The following is a 23,424-nucleotide window of genomic DNA, read 5'->3' as shown; positions in this document are numbered from 1 at the left end:
ACAATGTCACACACTAGACACAACCACATGTCATTAAAATGTAACACATTAGACACAACCACATGTCATTACAATGTCACACACTGGACACAACCACATGTCATTACAATGTCACACACTGGACACAACCACGTCATTACAATGTCACACACTAGACACAACCACATGTCATTACAATGTCACATACTGGACACAACCACATGTCATTAAAATGTCACACACTAGACACAACACCTTGTCATTACAATGTCACATACTAGACACAACAACTTGTCATTACAATGTCACACATTAGACACAACCACTTGTCATTACAATGTCACACACTGGACACAACCACACATCATTACAATGTCACACACTAGACACAACCACACATCATTACAATGTCACACACTTGACACAACCAAATGTCATTACAATGTCACACACTGGACACAACCACATGTCATTACAATTTCACACACTGGACACAAGATATCATTACAATGTCACACACTGGACACAACCACATCATCATTACAATGTCATTACAATGTCACACTGGACACAATGTCATTACAATGTCACACACTAGACACAACCACATATCATGTCACACACTGGTCACAACCACATACGTCATTATATCATTACAATGTCACACACTGTCATTACAATGTCACACACTGGACACAACCACATATCATTACAATGTCACACACTAGACACAACCACATATCATTACAATGTCACACACTAGACACAACCACATATCATTACAATGTCACACACTGGTCACAACCACATATCATTACAATGTCACACACTGGACACAACCACATGTCATTACAATGTCACACACTGGACACAACCACATGTCATTACAATGTCACACACTGGTCACAACCACATATCATTACAATGTCACACACTGGACACAACCACATGTCATTACAATGTCACACACTGGTCACAACCACATATCATTACAATTTCACACACTGGACAAAACCATGTTATAACAATGTCACACACTGGACACAACCACATGTCAATACAATGTTACACAGGACACAATGACAATTCATTTCAATTTTCCAGAAAGTAAACATCCCTGTCTTGAACATACATATGGTCCTCCTGGCAAACAAGGATAAGATGGACTGGCGCAGAGAACGCGTTTACGAGTAGTAGGCGGTGCACAGCAATGAGCAAACCCATTTGGTTTGTGAAAGGTAGAGCAGAAGTAGGCTAGTTCACGTGCAGTGCATGAAGATGAAATTGATTCTGCGGGTGCCTTGCTCATAAGACTCTCGCATGGTTGGTGCAGCACTACACTTGATCGCGAACAACCTGGGGCCCTTTGCTCACAATACAGTCATACATGCTAAAACGGGTCAATTGGCAGCTCGGTGCTCAACTATCCTTGTTTGCCAGTACTTGCAATATCCTTGCCTCAACATACTTATTGCTCCCACTTGCAACATGCCTGCCCTGAAGTCCTACTTGCAACATGCCTGCCCTGAAGTCCTACTTGCAACATGTCTGCCCTGAAGTCCTACTTGCAACATGTCTGCCCTGAACATACTGCCCATAAGTGCTACTTGCAACATGCCTGCCCTGAAGTCCTACTTGCAACATGTCTGCCCTGAAGTCCTACTTGCAACATGTCTGCCCTGAACATACTGCCCATAAGTGCTACTTGCAACATGCATGCCCCAAAGTCCTACTTGCAACATGCCTGCCCCAAAGTCCTACTTGCAACATGCCTGCCCTGAATATACTGCCCTGAAGTCCTACTTGCAACATGTCTGCCCTGAAGTCCTACTTGCAACATGTCTGCCCTGAAGCCCTACTTGCAACATGTCTGCCCTGAACATACTGCCCATAAGTGCTACTTGCAACATGCCTGCCCTGAATATACTGCCCTGAAGTCCTACTTGCAACATGCCAGCCCTGAACATACTGCCCTGAGGTACTGCTTGCAAGATTCAGCCCTGAACATACTGCCCTGAGGTACTGCTTGCAACATGCAGCCCTGAACATACTGCCCTGAGGTACTGCTTGCAACATGCAGCCCTGAACATACTGCCCTGAGGTACTGCTTGCAACATGTCTGCCCTGAACATACTGCCCTGAGGTACTGCTTGCAACATGCAGCCCTGAACATACTGTCCTGAGGTACTGCTTGCAACATGTCTGCCCAGAACATACTGCCCTGAAGTCCTACTTGCAACATGCCTGCCCTGAACATACTGCCCTGAGGTACTGCTTGCAACAAGCAGCCCTGAACATACTGCCCTGAAGTACTGCTTGCAACATGCCTGCCCTGAACATACTGCCCTGAGGTACTGCTTGCAACATGCAGCCCTGAACATACTGCCCTGAGGTACTGCTTGCAACATGCAGCCCTGAACATACTGCCCTGAGGTACTGCTTGCAAGATGCAGCCCTGAACATACTGCCCTGAAGTCCTACTTGCAACATGTCTGCCCTGAACATACTGCCCTGAGGTACTGCTTGCAACATGTCTGCCCTGAACATACTGCCCTGAAGTCCTACTTGCAACATGTCTGCCCTGAACATACTGCCCATAAGTGCTACTTGCAACATGCCTGCCCTGAATATACTGCCCTGAAGTCTTACTTGCAACATGCCAGCCCTGAACATACTGCCCTGAGGTACTGCTTGCAAGATTCAGCCCTGAACATACTGCCCTGAGGTACTGCTTGCAACATGCAGCCCTGAACATACTGCCCTGAGGTACTGCTTGCAACATGCAGCCCTGAACATACTGCCCTGAGGTACTGCTTGCAACATGTCTGCCCTGAACATACTGCCCTGAGGTACTGCTTGCAACATGCAGCCCTGAACATACTGCCCTGAGGTACTGCTTGCAACATGCAGCCCTGAACATACTGCCCTGAGGTACTGCTTGCAACATGCAGCCCTGAACATACTGCCCTGAAGTCCTACTTGCAACATGTCTGCCCTGAACATACTGCCCTGAGGTACTGCTTGCAACATGTCTGCCCTGAACATACTGCCCTGAAGTCCTACTTACAAGATGCAGCCCTGAACATGCTGATGACAAGAAGTGTAATATACATACATTCGTAAACTTTCCTGGAGATATCCTTCGAGGAGGGTCTGTTTTCAGGGTCTGTGTCCCAACACAGCTCAATGTACTTCCAGATCCCATCCTTGCACTCACTTGCAGGGTCATCTTCAGAGGCAGTCACAGACTCAGGGCGAGGGGGGCGGTTGCCCTCCTTGAAAAAGTCAACATAGGTTTTCTGAAAGTAGGAAAATATTTTGATATTAAAGATGAAGAGAATCATACAAACACTTATTGCCTAGATCACACTCAACATACTGACAAAATGCTGGTTTATAATCTGAATATTTCATTATATTTGAGATAAATATTGGTGACCTCTAATTAGGGCTGGGACGATACACTATGTCACGATACAATACGTATCACAATATTTTACCTGCGATAATACTGTTTTGAAAAAAAGTCGTGTGTCGTTTTATAACGATACACCAGTCGACGATACGATAGCTGTATCAAACTTACATTTATCGCGATGTATCGGTGCTTCGTTGAATCATCCCAGCCCTAACTCTAATGCACTTTCCCTCAGTTAGTTAGGAACATGGGATAGAGGGGACATACTCTGCCTGGATTCCCTCAGCACTGAATTTCAACAGGAGGCAAAGCATGGTGTAGTGGGGACGTACTCTGTGTAGTATCCATACAGAGACACATGGAGTCCATACTGGGGATATACTTTGCCCATGGAAAGGTAGCTTACCCATGTTGCATCAGGTGGTAGGTTAATGGCCTCATTGGGATGGGTTCCCTTCGCCAGCATCTCCCACCATGTCATTGCGAAGGAGTAAATCTCAGATGCCAAATCAAGTTTCTTGAGATTGTCAAATCTCTCCACTGCAACCCACGGAAGTCTGAAAGAAAGGAACAGGTTACAGCAATCAAAGTTTATAAAACATCTTATATATGAAGGATGAAAAAAATGTTGTGAAGAGTTTTCTAAGTTTGTTAAAGAGCTATACACATTAAATTCGTCACAAAAGTAATTTTTGTGATAAAATTGATACTTTATACTAATTCTGACTCACATTCTAAGGGCCCTTCCAACCGTCCCCTCTCACCACTATCTGGCCTCCCTGTAAGCTTAGTGGGGGCTGATTATGGAGAGAGTGACATAACGGCTGCTGGTCACATGGAACTATGGCGGGAAAGGAGGCAAAGGGTCCAGTTTGGGTGAGTAAATGTTTGACTGTTCTTGGGAACATAGGGACAACTAAACCTTCGACGGAAGGAAGATAAAGCAATAAGTATGAGTCAGGATAAGGAAAAATATGTAGCTTCCAGAACAAAATATAATTTGGGGCAAACGATTCTACAGTAAGTATGATTTTGAACCAATTTTGGAATCATACAAGGTGTGTTCGTTATGCTAGCTTGGTGAACTAGCACATAAACAGTACACATGACACATCATTGTTTACCCCAGTGAATTATACTCAACTGCAGCACTGTCAGTCAAATGAAAACCTTCTAATTCTGAATGTTTCTCATCACAGCAACTATTGCAATGTCCCTATGTAACGACTCACGAGCTATGATGTGTGAAACGGTTTATAGACCCGACTTGTGAAGTTGTCAGAATGCATGTGCTGATAATTTGAAATGGACTGTAATCACAAGAGATGTGCGTGACAGACCAAGGTGCTGATTGGTCGGTGTGGTCTGTGTGATCCATGCATGGGGAAGTGGGTAAGGAAAGCGGCAGTGTTCGGTGGGAGAGGGATGGTGACGGACCTTCTGCTGTGAAGCTTCACCATGGCCATGTGGGTTTTGCCTCAGGGTGTGTGTGGACTTTTTAATTTGGCGAAGAATTAGTAACAAGGCTCTGGTAAGGTTATTTAGATATTTGTTTGTGCTCCCATGGTACTTTAGGTTTATGCATAGTATGTATTGTATTTCTGAAAGTGTGGTGAAAGTTTCTATTGGTCTTTGTTTTACTAACACACTGACATATTTATCTTGTACATGTGCTTGTGGTTTTGCGTACCCATTAAACATTGTAGCTATTCTTCTTGTGCTTTTTTGTCACTTTAGTTGGTGTTTGAAAATAACTTCGGACAGTGTCATTACACTCTTTGTAGAAGCTGGGTTTATTGTAATGCTAGCAGGGAGCCAGGTGTTTACACACCTCCATCTCAGGCTGCAGCATTACACCTACTTATATATAATATTTTCTTGAGGAGGACATGTCACCTGATATGCAGAAAGCTCACAACCCCTGAAGAGTGAAATTATACCAAATGGGAGACAATATGCATGTAATTCTTACACATCATGCATATATTTAGCGTGATCATACTAAGATAACATGTTTGGTGGAAAATACAATTTTTTACAAATATCGCATTCAGTCTTTTTTTTGAAACATTGTTTACATGTTATCGCGACTTTGAACAGTCTTTGCAAATGCTTACAGATTCTTTCTACATGACAATGTTTTCTGTTAGAAGTTACTCCATACTCACATCACTGACAAATTTTCCGCCATGGTTAACAAGAGCAAAAAGTTCAAATATTTGCACTAAGTTTGCAGGTTGGCATGAAAAGTCTGATGTTTGCTTTTATCATATTTTCATGCACTGAGAACTTTAGAGGGATAGCTGTTCAGGAATATTCAGCTGTATGTCAAGCTAAAGAAGTTCAATCACTTGGAGAGTTTTGAAGAAAGATGGAAAGAAAGGGAAACCCTTCTTTAAGGAACAGAAGCTCAACTGTTTTACAAGGTTCAATACACAATAGATTGTATTCATCATTTGAAGCGGAATATACATTAATGAAAGTAAAATAGCTACACTTGTGCTATAGTCCGTTTGGCTCAAAAGCGGATCGATGAATTGCAATCTAGCTCGAAAACTAATAAACATAAAATACTCAATGAAACGCTGATCATAATCAAAACATCATACCCACTCTGTGAGGTTTTTGCAGAATTAGTAACAAGGCTCTGGTAAGGTTATTTAGATATTTGTTTGTGGTCACATGGAACTTTAGGTTTGTGTGTAGTATGTATTGTATTTCTGAGCGTGTGGTGAAAGTTTCTATTGCTTTTTTTTTACGACTAATACACTGACGTATTTATCTTGACGTATTTATCTTGTACATGTGCATGAAAAGTCTGATGTTTGCTTTTATTATATTTTCATGCACTGAGAACTTTAGAGGGATAGCTGTTCAGGAATATTCAGCTGTATGTATTCACTGTTGACTGACCGTTCTCTGTTCTGTTCCTCACTGATAGCATTGCTAACACAAACTCTATATGTTCACTGTTGACTGACCATTCTCTGTTCTGTTCCTCACTGATAGCATTGCTAACATAACTCTATATGTTCACTGTTGACTGACCGTTCTCTGTTCTGTTCCTCACTGATATCACTGATAGCATTGCTAACATAAACTCTACATGTTCACTGTTGACTGACCGTTCTCTTTTCTGTTCCTCACTGATAGCATTGCTGACATAAACTCTACATGTTCACTGTTGACTGACCGTTCTCTTTTCTGTTCCTCACTGATAGCATTGTTGACATAAACTCTACATGTTCACTGTTGACTGACCGTTCTCTTTTCTGTTCCTCACTGATAGCATTGCTAACATAACTCTACATGAGAGCATTGCTAACATAATTCTATATGTTCACTGTTGACTGACCGCTCTCTTTTTGCTGTTCCTCACTGATAGCATTGTTAACATAAGCTCTACATAACTCTATCGTTCACTGTTGACTGACCGTTCTCTTTCTGTTCTCACTGTTATGTTCGTCACTGATGGCATTGCTGACATAATAAGCTTCCATCCCCGGGTCACTGATCCTCACAAGCAGGTCAAGGGCTGTCACGTTCATCACCAAAATGTTCCGACACCGAAGGTTGCCGTGAAAGATATGTTTCTCTTCCTGAAAACACACCAAGTGAATGTACTGTGAGTACATCTCCGTGTACAAAGAGACCCATGTATAAGGTGACCCCCCTTGAACAAACTTTCGAAATCCAAGCTAACATCTGACTATTACAGGATCCCTACATTTGTAATAAAAACATGTTAGCGTCCCAAAGTTTCTTTAATTGATGCTTGGTCGAATGAACTGATTTCAGGTTCACACATTATCACATGTTAAGTCATAAGGGCAACTAATTGGGGATGTTATGAAAATGTAATTTCATTATTCATTACAGTTTTTGCTTATTAAATGTTTATTGCAATCCAAAAATATAAACAAATAAGTAGAAATATACATGTAAAATGAACTGTTATGTGTCTGTAAATCTGAGAAATCCTTACTTCTAGCTCTCCAGTGGCAGAGACTGGTTTCACCTCCCTGGGCAATCATTACCAAGGTGAGGTTCATTTAAACTTATTTATAGCCTAAACGAGAATTCACACAGAGTGGAAGCTTATACATCAAAATAGTTCTCAAATAGTCTAGTTTTACTGTTAAAACAAAATCAGTGGCTATTAGATGCCATCTGACATCACCTGTAATATGAGATGTTCTACCCCGTGCATATGGTGATCCCCATTCTCCTGGTAATTATACAAAAATTTCACCTCATAGGCAGTGATAATAATAATAACAAGAAGACAAAGTCATCAATATCCCCGCCATGGCTAAGTACTCTTCATGATTATGTCTACGAGTTATGATTATGTCAAATGTTTAGGTGTGTATATAGAAAAGTGGAAGGAGAGTATTGAAAGGTTTTTAAAGTTCTGCTCCAGAAAGGAGCACTATCACCAATTTCAGGCTAAGTCAAACTTGTTGCCATGGAAATGCCAAAAATATGTTATTCAGAATTCCAAAAATACCAAAAGGCACCAGTACACCACGAGATCTATCTACATGCCAAGTTTGGTGAAGAAATATTGAACGGTTTTAGAGTTCTGCTCCGGAAAAGACCAATGTGCACGGACCGACGGACGCACGGACGGAGTCCATTTTAATACCCCCCGCAAAAAACTTTGCGGGGGATAAAAATAATGTGTCCATTTATATAGCGCCAAACTTCACACCAGGTATGCTCATAGCACTAACAATCAATAAGGCATTATTGAAGTCCATAGAACTTTTTGTAGAGAAAGGTTTTGAGGTGACGCTTAAAGTTTTCAAGGGTTGGAGACAGCTTAAGGTCATCAATGAGGGAATTCCATTTGATAGATGCCATGTTCTGGTAAGACCTGTAGCCAAATGATTTGAGGTTCCACTTTGGTACATAGAGCAGATTAGACGAGGTTGATAGGGTAACGACAGCTAACTTTGGTACTTCGCTAGTGTTGGTTTTAAGTAGGACTCAAGGGGTTATTACTGGGGAGCAGAATGGGTAGTTTCAGTATAATCTATTTGATGTGGTGATAATGTGATTTTAAGGGATGAAAAAAGTCTGGGATGTGAAGCGAAATGGGATTTGATTGGTGTGAGCTGAGTTTGAGTGAGTGAGTGAGTGAGTTGGGTTTTACGCTGCATTTAGCAATATTCCAGGAATATCATCGCGGGGGACACCAGACATGGGCTTCACACACTGTACCCATGTGGGGATTCAAAATTCGGGTCTTCAGCGTAACGAGCAGACGCTTTAACCCCAAGGCCATCGCACCGCCCAGCTGAGTTTGAGTTATGAGTAACTGAGTTATATTCACTGCAATATGGAAATAACATATTTTCATATTATTATAATCATATTTCACATTATTATTCATTATCAACAGTGATCATTGTTTAATTTGCTCATTGGTTCGATCCCCGTCCTTAAAATATGGTACTTGTTGGTCCCTGCCTGGCACTAGGCATTAATGGGTACAACAAGGACTGGTCGGCTCGGAGTCAGTATACTGTGTCTGAGTGGGGTATTCATGCTTCACTGTGGCATGGTATCTCAGTGAGCTAGCACTATAAAACCAGCTTAAGTCTGGGCTAGTACAAGCAGCACACATACACATGCACATCATCATATGAACGAAATATTCGAAGTACAGCGTAAACCCCATTTCACCTCACCTAACTTGCTCATTAAATTTGTAATTGACTGAGTTTGAATTTACTGGGTTATGTTCACTAGAACTGTCTGAGTTCGCTTTTGATGACTGAATGTGAGTGATGGCTGATTAATTTGCTCACTCATGTTAATTGACTGATATCACCAAAACATCATAAATGTATCTTCAAATGGCAACAAGTTCTTTCATTTCCACAATGGCTCATGCCCAGTTACAACAATTCAACTAAAAAGTTCATTCCCACTTCTCATGGAGATATTTATTCGTGTGTTGATGTCTACAACACAATATCACTTGTTTTTCATTTTTTCACTCTTTCATATCACACAACTTGTTTGTAATCACATTGACCGCCTATTGTCAGCAACCACTGATTCTTGGCGATAATCCCTCCAATCTGACCTCTGTGTTTAAACTATTCTGCTTCCCAGGAACTAACCGACTCAAGTACCAAAAGGACTACCCATAACAATGGCTAGTCATGTGATATATTGTTTAATGACAGTATCAAGAAAACATCCATGGTTTCAATTCAGTCTGGCAACCCACAAGATTATTAAGGTCGGTCAACAAGTGGCTGTGTATCTGACCAGAGCCTTAATCCCAAGTCCACCACCAACCAAGATTATTAAGGTCGGTCACCAAGTGGCTGCGTATCTGACCAGAGCATAGAACACCAGTCCATCACCCACCAAGATTATTAAGGTAGGTCACCAACCGTCTGACCGGAACCTTATATCAAAACCCTGTGATCCCCAAGAATATTACAGTGTAGTCAGGAAGTGGATCATCCTACCATGGCCTTGAGTCCTTGCGTCAGCTGCTCAACAACAGAGATGATCTGGACGAGACTGAACGGCATGGATGAGCGCCTCAGCAGTGTCAGCAGGTCACCCATGGGAGCATGCTCCAGGATGACTCTGAATGGCGGCGCCATCAACACACCGTGCAGCTTTACAAACGTCTTGTGGTGCTCCAACTGCATGAGTTTCCACACACCCTGCTGGAAGTCCTGGATGTGCAGAAGATAACAAGCATCAGACAAATCTGAGAGAAAAAGTGTTATTACAGGTATATACAAATGACTCCTAGGTTCACAGGGACATACAACTGACTATTCTCCTAGGTTCACAGGTACATACACCTGACCATTCTCCTGTGTTCACAGGTACTAACAACTGACTATTCTCCTGTGTTCACAGGTACATACAACTGACTATTCTCCTGTGTTCACAGGTACATACAACTGACTATTCTCCTGTGTTCACAGGTACATACAACTGACTATTCTCCTGTGTTCACAGGTACATACAACTGACCATTCTCCTGTGTTCACAGGTACATACAACTGACTATTCTCCTGTGTTCACAGGTACATACAACTGACTATTCTCCTAGGTTCACAGGTACATACAACTGACTATTCTCCTAGGTTCACAGGTACATACAACTGACTATTCTCCTGTGTTCACAGGGACATACAACTGACTATTCTCCTAGGTTCACAGGTACATACACCTGACTATTCTCCTAGGTTCACAGGGACATACAACTGACTATTCTCCTGTGTTCACAGGTACATACAACTGACTATTCTCCTAGGTTCACAGGGACATACACCTGACTATTCTCCTGTGTTCACAGGTACTAACAACTGACTATTCTCCTGTGTTCACAGGTACATACAACTAACTATTCTCCTAGGTTCACAGGGACATACAACTGACTATTCTCCTGTGTTCACAGGTACATACAACTGACCATTCTCCTGTGTTCACAGGTACTAACAACTGACTATTCTCCTGTGTTCACAGGTACTAACAACTGACTATTCTCCTGTGTTCACAGGTACATACAACTGACTATTCTCCTGTGTTCACAGGTACATACAACTGACTATTCTCCTAGGTTCACAGGTACTAACAACTGACTATTCTCCTGTGTTCACAGGTACATACAACTAACTATTCTCCTAGGTTCACAGGGACATACAACTAACTATTCTCCTGTGTTCACAGGTACATACAACTGACTATTCTCCTGTGTTCACAGGTACATACAACTGACTATTCTCCTGTGTTCACAGGTACATACACCTGACTATTCTCCTAGGTTCACAGGTACATACAACTGACTATTCTCCTGTGTTCACAGGTACATACAACTAACTATTCTCCTAGGTTCACAGGTACATACACCTGACTATTCTCCTGTGTTCACAGGTACATACAACTAACTATTCTCCTAGGTTCACAGGTACATACAACTGACTATTCTCCTGTGTTCACAGGTACATACAACTGACTATTCTCCTGTGTTCACAGGTACATACAACTGACCATTCTCCTAGGTTCACAGGAAGATAATACATGACTATTCTCCTGTGTTCACAGGGACATACAACTGACTATTCTCCACGACTCAGATGGAACAGATGCTATACCAACCTCACTCTTGTGCCGTTCAACAAGTATGAGTTCTTTAATGGTGACTTTCTCATCCTTGTCATCGTCGTACAGCATCCCCTCTGACACCTGGGTGAACTTGCCCCGCCCTGTAACATCAGGTCAGTCAGCCAGTGAATGGAGGTCAAGTCGGACTGGTAATATTAAACTGGTGTAGTAAGAAAAATTGGGCGGGAGAGAAACATAATGGGCAATGTATTTGCATGAATAGTGAAGGCCTGCATTTGATTCGAATTTATGGCCTGCCACCCTGTAAATGGAATATGGCTACAAGGATGCTCTCTCACCTATACACAATCCATTGTTGACTAGATGGATGGAGGAACCAGTGGAGGATAGTATGAGTACCTGTCATGTTGTCTGGTATAATGGCACACACAGGTCACTCAGTGCAACAAGGCCATCGGTTCAGCAGGCTCCAGTGATGAACAAGTTCAAAGAACCAGGGCCCCGTTTCACAAAGCTCTCGTAGCGCTTTGACTATCGTAAGTAAAAGTTACAGTATAGGAAGTATGAATACTACGAGAAAGGTTATGAGGTATAAGGCTTACGAGAGCTTTGTGAAACAGGGCCCAGGATCTGATCTCATCTATGCCTCTATACGGGGCCAATGACAAATGTGTGTTGGCAGGCTCCAGTGATAGACAAGTTTATAGTATCAGGATCTGATCTCATCTATGCCTCTATACGGGGCCAATGACAAATGTGTGTTGGCAGGCTCCAGTGATAGACAAGTTTATAGTATCAGGATCTGATCTCATCTATGCATCTATACGGGGCCAATGACAAATGTGTGTTGGCAGGCTCCAGTGATAGACAAGTTTATAGTATCAGGATCTGATCTCATCTATGCCTCTATACGGGGCCAATGACAAATGTGTGTTGGCAGGCTCCAGTGATAGACAAGTTTAAAGTACCAGGATCTGATCTCATCTATGCCTCTATCTCGGGCCAATGACAAATGTGTGTTGGCAGGCTCCAGTGATAGACAAGTTTAAAGTACCAGGATCTGATCTCATCTATGCATCTATGGGCCAATGACAAATGTGTGTTGGCAGGCTCCAGTGATAGACAAGTTTATAGTATCAGGATCTGATCTCATCTATGCCTCTATCTGATCTCATCTATGGGGCCAATGACAAATGTGTGTTGGCAGGCTCCAGTGATAGACAAGTTTATAGTATCAGGATCTGATCTCATCTATGCATCTATACGGGGCCAATGACAAATGTGTGTTGGCAGGCTCCAGTGATAGACAAGTTTAAAGTACCAGGATCTGATCTCATCTATGCCTCTATACGGGGCCAATGACAAATGTGTGTTGGCAGGCTCCAGTGATAGACAAGTTTAAAGTACCAGGATCTGATCTCATCTATGCCTCTATACGGGGCCAATGACAAATGTGTGTTGGCAGGCTCCAGTGATAGACAAGTTTATAGTACCAGGATCTGATCTCATCTATGCATCTATACGGGGCCAATGACAAATGTGTGTTGGCAGGCTCCAGTGATAGACTAGTTTAAAGTACCAGGATCTGATCTCATCTATGCCTCTATACGGGGCCAATGACAAATGTGTGTTGGCAGGCTCCTGTGATAGACAAGTTTAAAGTACCAGGATCTGATCTCATCTATGCCTCTATACAGGGCCAATGACAAATGTTCCAGTTCGTGTTTGGTTCTTCTCATGTCTGGTGTAATTATTCAATCTAAGAATAAGGTTTGATGTGGTGAAAGTATTACATGTTATGTAATGGCCAGCTGAGTTGCAAAAAACAACTTCAATCAAATCTTGATGGAATAATCAGTATTAACTTACACAGTGAATTTGTCAAAAGTGTTTATATATGTAGGTTTAGTAAAGCAGATGGAAATACACCCACATCTAGGCATCTGTGTAAAAACAAACTACTTGTTTCAAAGGATTAGAAGATAACATGTTGATTGACTGACTATATTGAATTCTTTAAAGGACCATGGATATCATTAACATAGAAATCCAATGTGCTATCACTGCTGACCAACGAGGCACTGATATGAAACAGTTGAAACAATCATAGGTAATCAGTTGAGAGTTGACACAGGTTATGATATCCCGATACGCTATAGAAATTTAAAAATATTATATTGTAAGAAACAACCAATCAATTTTTCAACATTTTCAAAGTTGGAGTTTTTTCTCTTTAATGAAAACAAGCTGAAATGCAAACTAGGGGTGACTATTGAGGGGGAAACAACTATTGCGACATACTATTGCGATAGCGATAGTCTATTGCACACAACTATTGCAATACTATTGTAACTGGTTTTTTCCCCCTTGAATTTTCTCATTTGAAGTCATTTCCCAAATGAATGTATAGTTTATATGAAATAAAAACAAGTTGATGTAGTTTCAGTCTCTTTTAATAACTGACAAGAAACTTGATCAAGTAAACAGTTAAAACAAACTCAATGAGGCTGCAAGTCTGCACCCAAACATCCTGTATTTTGTGTTGCGCATTTATCAACGGACGTCTGTTACTAAACTATCGATAGTCACACATACTATCGATGCATCAATAGTTTTTTGTTTCTACCATCAATTAACTGCTATCGGAGACTCAACAACTGCAATCCATCGATAGTTTGATGCATCGTTACAGCCCTTGAAGAAAAGGAGCTATTGTGGAGAACTGAAAGTGTACGCAAATCTGTTACCATGGTGACATGAAGCTGAAGGGTACACAGAAATGAATGAGTGTGATTCTGTGTAACACTGTGTAACATCCTCAATATCTTTTCTTGTGATGAAGTGGACCTACCAACAATCTTGAAATCCTCTTGAAATATTTCAACTCCAAACAGTGACGGCTCCTTCCTCGAGGTGGACGCGGTAGGGGCCGTGTTGGTGGAGCAGTAGTAGTCAATGTCATCACTGTGGTACAGCTCGGAGATGCTGCATTCTATAATAAAAACAAGTGAGTGGGTGAGTGATTTCAGTTTTACGCCACACTCAGCAATATTCCAGTTATATGGTGGCGGTCTGTAAATAATCAAGTCTGGACCAGACAATCCAGTGATCAACAGCATGAGCATCGATCTGCGCAACTTGGAACCAATGACATATGTCAACCAAGTCAGCGAGTCTGACCACTCGATCCTGTAAGTTGCCTCTTACGACAGGCATAGTTGCCTTTTGTGGCAAGCATGGGTTGCTGAAGACCTATTCTACCCCGGATCTTCACTGGTCTAATTAATACAAGTAGTTGTGCATATCAAAATTTGTGTGTATTATTGTATGATACATCTTAGATGCTCACATTACGTACACATGATCACAATTAAGTAAGATGCAAGTGACCTTGAATTACTAGTACCCTAATAATCTTAAAGTAGACACTTATTCCCTGGTACGCACTATGTTTTCTTTGCCTTTTTGGACGCATACTGAATGATCCCTACCGATCCTCCAAATAAATACCATAAATATTGGTTGAAGATTGTAAATATAGTTCTGTATCTTTTTTGGGTTGTATCATTGTACAGAATTACTTTAATTCTATGCCGATAACATGGTTTCTGGATTAGTCCTCCATCAAATATCCATCATATCTATACTATTATTGGAGATACAATAGCCATTGCTTAAGGAGGTTGGATACAAAATATCAAAATGTCAAGAAATTGCTAAATTTGTTATCATTTTGCAGAAAAAAGTGTCCCGAAACTAATTATGTAATGAAAATAGCAAGTCACCACAGCATTTGTTTGACAAGTGGCGCCCCTTGTTGCATCGTCTGTAAAAAGTAATATGTCAATAAAAGTTCTTTCAAAATTAAATTGTTTACTTTTATTATTAAATATGTGTTTTTTTCATAAATATATTTCAGTACTGATATGAAATAAAGCAGGACAATCAATTTTCAAGGCAGTATAATTTGACACATTAATTAACTTCTAAAAAAATAGGAATTTATAAAAAATATTGATTCATCAATGAAAAAAAGATGTTTATAATAACAACATTTATTTTTTTAAATGATTTTTTATATAGTAAATTCACACTAGATTAATATTAAAAAATATAAAAAATATGTTACCAGAGGGTATCAACATTATCTTCAATTAAAACAGCATACCCAAACTAAATTTGATAACGGGAGATAACTCTTGCCCAGGTTTACTTCAGGATAGGCTCTTAAAGAAACTGTGCTTAACAAAACCAAAAATACTTTTACAATGAACGCAATACTTGGCGATAATTAATGTATGGTTGCATACAAAGAGCTGTATTACACTTCCTCATTAAAACGACGTAATAAGTACGACGTAATTTAACTGAACAAAAATATAACAATTTCTTAAGTGTTGGGCGCATATAGGCCTTTTAAGGCCCAAGGTCGCCCTAAAACCTTATCTACCTACCTACCTACCTCAGGATAATGCTTGCGTGGCAGAAGGATGATTAGAAGCAAGATAAAGGGAAATAACTGATACACGCTCCTACTGTCACATAACATCGCATATGGTATACAGCACAAACAAAGGTATCCAACCTCTTTAAGTTTGATGAATAAATTCACTTCAGGTCTATGTCTCATAGCCATAAATGAATCCAGTTGACCACTGCTGAACGACCCAATAGAACGCTATCCACATTAAACACACGATTCTAAGTACATTAAACCATGTATATATCCAAAACACTAATAATTAACTGACAGATATAACAAACTGGGGGGTTGGGCGGTCCCAAGCACTTGCTTTCTATTTTAGCCCAAATTTGCATAACGAAGAAGTTATTACAGTCTAGATAGTGTTCCTTTGGAGTTCATTACAACTGCACTCTACTGTATTTGTAACTTGCATTATACAGGAAACTAATGCAGCACAGTATTAGTGTGAATGAATAAGGTTTTACGCAGCTTTGAGCAATATTCCAGCAATATCATGGTGGTGGACACCAGAAATACTGACTTAAATGGGGAACTGAACCCAGGTTTGGCTTCTGTAAGCAAACACTTTAACCACTAGGCTACCCAACTGCCTTGCACAGTATCGAATCAGCCTTTGACAGCATAGCATGTAGTAGTGTAATGCAACTGGAACAGCAATCAGTGCTTCAGCCAGGATTTTTTTGAGTGTTGCCAACTGGCACCTTAACTACTAAAATGTGTGCCAATGCAGTTGAGACTTTTGCCATTCATGGTAACCATGTTATAGAAGACCTGTGGATTATATTAAATGTTGTGCCAATGGGCGCTCTAGCATTGAATAAAAGTGCTATTGCATATTTTTTAGTGTGAATGGCGCAATGGTGCTTGTCTGGCTGAAGCACTGAGCAAGGCAACATTAGTGTTTGAGTTTGGACAATCAATACAAATTAATCTTGCTTGTTTGAGAGGCATTTTAGAAGTTGAGAATATTGAACAAACTTTATGGATAGCAACTTCTTTATATTGTGAGTACGACGTTTCGATACAGATTGTTGAACCAGTATCAAGTTGCTATCAATAAAGTTTGTTCAATACTGTAGAACCTTGCTGTTTTACAACAACCGTACCAGTTTTGGGGCGGATCATATTGGCTTGTTTCCTGAAATGCATCAGAAGATCTGCAGGTGTCTGAAAAATCATGTCTCCTGTATCTTTGTACAGTGTGAATTTCTGGGTTTGCCGATTGTAAGACAATCGCAGGTGCACCGCCGATTCCTCCTTGCGAGCCTGCTTCATTACCCAGAACTCCGTGAGACTATGAACACTCTGGTATATGAGGAAACACATCTCTCGCTGGTTGAGATCATCGTCAAAGGCAGATAACTCCTTCTGCATCTTACTCTCAGCATCTACTGTCCTATCAACATAATGAAGGAGCAAAATTGAGACTTAAAAGAGAGACATGTACAAGATGGATAGGAGAAATGATTCATTAGGTGAGTGAGTTGGGTTTAACTCCACAGTATAAAACATAGCATATAATGTAAACATTCTATAACGTGATATTAGTGCTAAGGTTAGTGTACTTTATTTTAACATTAGACATACGCCAGTCATAGAACTAATGTTGCTTTGTACACTGACAGCCTCATCAAACTGACCTGAATGAAAACCATTTTGCTATTATTATATGTAGTTGTACTATTGCTGACCGCTGACCTGATGATAAATCAACTTTCACTTATTTCAATTAATGTCGAGTTATGCAGTCTTTGAAATGTGTTCAGGACCAGCACAAACCCAGAGATGATCATCAAGGACCAGCAGCACTAAAGGGCTAGAATTCTGACCCAGTTCTCAATGCTTCAATTTTGCTACAAATCTGAGGATTAGTGAAGTGAGGGTGAAGTAAGGGTTTGACTTATCTTCTGGACTAGTCTGAAAGAAACTGAACTGCTATGATTTGGTTTTAGTGTAGGCTGTAGTATACTCACAGCATTGGTCCAAAAGCCTTGAGTTCCCTGAGCAGGGTGAGTGAGGGGGGGTTCCACAAGCACCTGTGTAGCAATGCTGTCATAGAAGTTGTGCAGGAGACGACAGTATCCATCCACACAGGACACAAATGATTCTGCCATCTTGCTCTCTTTGAACCTCAGAATCTAAACAATCAAACAAAACATATTATTGATCAAATGTCCGCATATTGTTTTGATAATTAGACTCACATATTATATTTTTACAATTTAAAAGGGCTATTGTTAAAAATGTCATTTACAGACTTGTAAGTTATGTAACCTGTTAAACAAGTTTAGGCTACCGGGGCTTGTAAAACACTAGTTACAAGTTTAACTGTCCATTGTCTTAATAGATGTACAAACTACATATTACATGTGGAACATGGTTAACTGATATCTTAAAAGTATTAATTCTAGAAACAATTTCAGCCTTTGATTTTACTTGAGTGAGTGAGTGAGTTTAGTTTCACGCTGCACTCAGCAATATTCCAGCTATGTGGCGGTGGTCTGTAAATAATCGAGTCTGGACCAGACAATCCAGGGATCAACAACATGAGCATCAATCCGCGCAATTGGGAACCAATGACATGTCAACCAAATCAGCGAGCCTGACCACCCGATCCCGTTAGTCGCCTCTTACGACAAGCATGGGTCACTGAAGGTTCATTCTAACTCGGACCTTCATGGGTCTGATTTTACTTGAAGTTTACTATAACAGTTATTTCTAATTTCACATTTACATAGACAACCCGCTTTCCCCCATTTATCCAAGAAAACTGTCACCAGTATTTGTAATCATTATCACTGTCTCTATTACCGTTTTGTTGTATGAATCTTTGTTATCTCACGGTGTATGGAGACAACACAGTTGAGCAACAAAGGTGCCTCTGACAGTGGAACTGAAATATATACCTTTGGGGCACCATTCCTCCGTATCAGTCTAACCTCCACACCAAAAGCTGGATCCGAGGATGTGGCAAGTACCAGATTCTCAACATCTTCAAATCTGCACACAAATTCCTGCCAAACATCAAACAGAAATAATAATCATTAATTCTTTACATTAATTGTCAAATATTTGCTGCATAGAGACAAACTGCCTAAAAGTGAAAGTTCCAAATAATAATTTGCAAGAAAATATTTCGAACATTATATTTAGCCTAGATCATTCTGATCACTTTAAAACATGATACAACATGTAGAATATACTAAAATTAAGAAATTGTAATAAAAAACTGAACAATATCCAAGAGCCTCTGTTTATGTATATTTGTCCAGATCATGAATGAAAGTACATACTAAATAAAAGTAGATCCCCGGTGGCCGGGAACAGAATGGATCCACGACAATGTCTACAGCCTGTGTTCTGTCTGGATTTGTCTGTAGAAGCTCTATTGCCAGGTAACACTCTGATCCGTATTTAGCCACTTCCTCCAGAACACCATTCATATATGTCTGCATGTATCTCTCCACGCCTATATTGCCATGGGAACCTGCAAATATCCCAACTTCCTCCTTCACACTCCGATATAAACGATAATATGGCCAGGGCCAGCGGAAACTGAGACGCTCTCTCTGTGGTAAATGTTTCTTGAGACCACAAACTGTAACTCTAGGATGAACCTTGTTTGATGACTGAAGCTGGCGATATGTGCTGCCATGAACTGGACTGTTTTGTGCCATGGTAGTAAGTTTAGGGATGAAATACCCCATCACAACAAAACCCAAAACTTTAGGGCGTTCAAGGTCCTTGTTGTACATGCTGTGAAATCTATCGTTAACAAAGTCATCTCGGAACTGCCAGAACAAGTACTCCCATGTTTGTCGGTCTAACTTCTCAAGATCCCTTAAATTTGAAGTGAAAAATCGAAACCGTATTCTGAAGAAGTACTCGTACAGGAAATCATGCCTATTTAGTTTCTCCCTCATTGTCATCCACTGAGTGTGATGGGGGTTGATGAGGGAGAACATCGGCAGTGTTAATGAAGCCATTCTGTAACCAACAGCACCGTCTTCTGTGTCAGGAGAAGACGGCAGTAGGGAAGCGACATAGTTGGCAGCCTTCTCACATATTTCCTCCACGGACAATGGGAGTTCTTTATCTGGGATCAACAAGTATGGAATCCCACCATAGAAGTTAATCTTCACACCACTGTTTGGCAGAGGCTGAGAATAGGCTGTGGAACTCATAGCTGAAAATAAAGAGGAGTTAATTATTTTCAGCATATACACCAGAACATTAGCAGCCACAATGCCAACCCTGACTGCCACGTTTAACATTAACTTGATGGATAAACAAAACAAATGAGGCCATACTTGAAAAAATCCTCTATTTCAGTCCTAATAGTGAGTGAGTGAGTTTAGTTTTACGCCACACTCAGCAATATTCCAGCTATATGGCCGTCTGTAAATAATCGAGTCTGGACCAGACAATCCAGTGATCAACAGCATGAACATCGATCTACGCAATTGGGATACGACATGTGTCAACCAGGTCAGCGAGTCTGACCACCCGATCCCATTAGTCGCCTTTTACGACAAGCATGGGTTACTGAAGATCAATTCTGAACCAGATCTTCAAGGGTCTTCAGTCCTAATAACTCAGTAGTTTGAAGTGAGGTGAGGTGAGGTGGGGTTTAACATCGTTCTTAAGAACATTTCGCTCATATGACAACGTGCATGCATGTGTGTGTGGATGCTTGTACTAGCCCAGACTGGTTTTATAGTGTTAGCTCACTGTGATACCATGCTGCAGTTAAGCATGAATACTCTACTCAATGCATTATACAGACTCCGAGCAGACCAGTCCTTGCCGTACCCATTAACATGATTAATGCCGAGTGCCAGGCAGGGACCAACAAGTAACATAATTTAACGTCTTTTGGTATGACGTGACCGGGGATTGACCCGCGACCTTCCGCTCTCCGTGTGCGTTGGTGTACGTTGGTGTGCAGGTGCAGGTGCATGCGTGGGTGTGCATGTGTGAGTGTGCTCACGGGTATGTTGGTGTGGGTTGGTGTTCAGGTGCATGTGTGGGTATGCAGCATTGTGGGTGTGTGAGTGTGTGCTTGTGTGGGTGAATCTGAGCGTGGACGTATGTGTGAGGAAGTGTGACGGTGTACGTTGGTGTGCAGGTGCATGTGTGGGTATGCAGCATTGTGGGTGTGTGAGTGTGTGCTTGTGTGGGTGAATCTGAGCGTGGACGTATGTGTGAGGGTGTGCATGGGTGGGTGCTTGATGTGTGCATTGATGTGTGGGTGCATGTGTGGGTGCTTGATGTGTGGGTGCATGTTTGGGTGTGTGCATGTGCGAGTGTGTTTGTATGTGTGTCAATGTGCAGATACATGTGTGGGTGTGTATATGCATGCTTGTGTGGGTGCATTGGAGCGTGGGTGGGTGTGCTTCACCAGGGATGTCTCCATCACATTTTCCCAATTACTAACACTCGACAAAATGTCTTTCGCTCAGAGTAATTTCATTGGACAGCTATTTCCCTCTTGTGCCAATTGGAACAGGATCAATGTGAAGGTATGGCAAAGCCTACGTCCTGTGTATTCTTAACAGGACATCATACCAGAGCTACAGATAACTTTTTGGGTCATTGAGTTATGTACTCGCTTGTGTTCATCTCAATTGGGTATCCTGATTTTCCTTTGAGTAACCAAATAAGTTGTACTCACGTCACTCAAACTCAATTGGGTATTTTGCCATTTTTCATTATTTGTGAAAATATAATAAAGTGTACATGTTGGTTTACGTGTGTGTTATTTATATTTGATCTGTAATATAAGAAAATATAAGAAAGACTGCAAGTTGCCAAGTTCATGTGCTGAAATAGAACCTCACAATATACCTCAGTTATTCTATCTATCCTCAGTAACCTCCATCTGTAGCGCATGGGTCTGCTTACTTCAAATTCTAGTAGGTTTGCTGAATACTACACTACGCCAGCTAAGATTTGACATTTTTGTGTGTACGCATGTTAGATCAAATTTATTGAGTATTTACAAATATATCAAGCATACTTGTACGCAATAGACTTAATAGGAATTGAGTTTTCACATAAATATTTGATTCATTTATGCAGAAACGCAGCTTATCTGTACCTCTGTCATACATTTGACAATCAAGTACAAGACATGACTTCTTTACAAAATATGTGAATGTGCATCAACTGGGATAACAAAGTGTCAAGGGCATACAAACAACCAATTACTTAATGTCAGTGATTCATACTCCATACCTGTATTGTTGCATAACATAACTTCCTTGACACTGGTTTCACGACAAACATAAATAATGAATGACATCAGTTTCCTGAAATGGAGGCCATGTAATCTCACTTCACCATGCAGCCTTCCATGCAATCAGACATGAGAAAACGTTGACAGTTTTATCTTCACTAGGACTGCAAAGATGTAACATCAATCCAGTTTAAGTTTAACATTAACTAAGCATTTTGCATGTTTTGTGTCGTGTACTTGATGCTGGGACAGACAACCATACAGTCTTTGAATGAAGCAAGATTGAAATGTAACGGGTATTTACTTCATGATTCATTCTGTTCGGCAGTGAGTCAGTGACCCCCCCAGAATGAGACATGAATGCAAGATAATGACTGTGTAATAATACCCTAGCACTTCTCACGTAATCAGCTGGTTAACCGTGCTTTGTTACACCAGACAAGATTACAGTACCACATTTACAAAGACGGACACAGAGAGAAACACACTTCAAAACATATATGGCATTAGGGCAGAGAGTTTTATCACTGTCAGTTTCTTTATTATAAGGAACACAATGTTTTGGAGCGCGAGGACAGATCGAAACAAAATACGTTCTCATCTTAGAAAAGAAGATTCACCTGATGCAGGAAAACGCATACACTCCGATCATTGTGTTCCTCATTATAAAGAAGGTGACATCCATATAACCCTCCAAACAGCAAAACAAACAATGCCATTCTACATGCATATTTTCTGATATTGTATGGGCTATGGTATTACTAGGATGCTATGAGAAGACCAGGGAGTGGGTGTGAGTGTATCCTGTGCTTCTTGACATAGTTTTCAAAGGCGTTTAATGGATTAGACAGTTTTAGCTTTGGAAATTTGGTAATGGAATAAATAAATATTCCAGAATCATAAGACTAAGAGACGTACCTGGATGTAGCAGGCGGAGACGTCACACCCTCAACCAGACATATATGTCAACAGCCGGATACTGAGCTAACTGGAAATGCTATGTTTATCAATCCGGGAACAGTGTCATCGAGACTGTTGTCGGTGACATTTCAAGACAATAAAAGATCTGTACAAGGAGTCCGCAAACCCCAGATATGACGTCACTGTAGGCCTAGGCTTATCATCCCCAAACTTTTCCAGGAAATGTGGCTTTCTTGGAATCCTACTTTCAATTTCCTGCTTTGGAGCGGTGTG

The 23,424-nt window shown here is 40.9% G+C and overlaps 2 protein-coding genes across 2 annotated transcripts in view; both read right to left on the bottom strand.

Moving 5' to 3' along the window:
• LOC124253350 (tyrosine-protein kinase JAK2-like) overlaps positions 1-17,366 on the bottom strand; it is a 27,483-nt gene extending 10,117 nt beyond the window's left edge. The window contains exons 1-9 of the mRNA XM_046687101.1: positions 17,099-17,366; positions 14,358-14,498; positions 11,494-11,646; positions 9,889-10,139; positions 6,832-6,996; positions 6,659-6,702; positions 6,446-6,475; positions 3,804-3,954; positions 3,095-3,278 (exon numbers count right to left, since the gene is read on the bottom strand). Coding sequence (XP_046543057.1) covers positions 3,095-3,278; positions 3,804-3,954; positions 6,446-6,475; positions 6,659-6,702; positions 6,832-6,996; positions 9,889-10,139; positions 11,494-11,646; positions 14,358-14,498; positions 17,099-17,366 — 1,387 coding nt within the window. The remainder of the gene's footprint in view (positions 1-3,094; positions 3,279-3,803; positions 3,955-6,445; positions 6,476-6,658; positions 6,703-6,831; positions 6,997-9,888; positions 10,140-11,493; positions 11,647-14,357; positions 14,499-17,098) is intronic.
• LOC124253359 lies at positions 17,239-23,424 on the bottom strand. Its single transcript, XM_046687108.1, has 5 exons — positions 23,149-23,424; positions 19,286-20,178; positions 18,899-19,006; positions 17,966-18,130; positions 17,239-17,388 (listed from the first exon to the last, which is right to left on the bottom strand). The coding sequence occupies exons 2-5, from the start codon at positions 20,174-20,176 to the stop codon at positions 17,374-17,376; spliced, it is 1,179 nt and encodes a 392-aa protein (XP_046543064.1). The 5' UTR covers positions 20,177-20,178; positions 23,149-23,424; the 3' UTR covers positions 17,239-17,373.

This window comes from Haliotis rubra, unplaced genomic scaffold (assembly GCF_003918875.1).
Source record: "Haliotis rubra isolate DU_JTF1 unplaced genomic scaffold, ASM391887v1 Scf54, whole genome shotgun sequence".
NCBI lineage: Eukaryota > Metazoa > Mollusca > Gastropoda > Lepetellida > Haliotidae > Haliotis > Haliotis rubra.
This window is presented reverse-complemented; position numbering and strand designations above follow the sequence as displayed.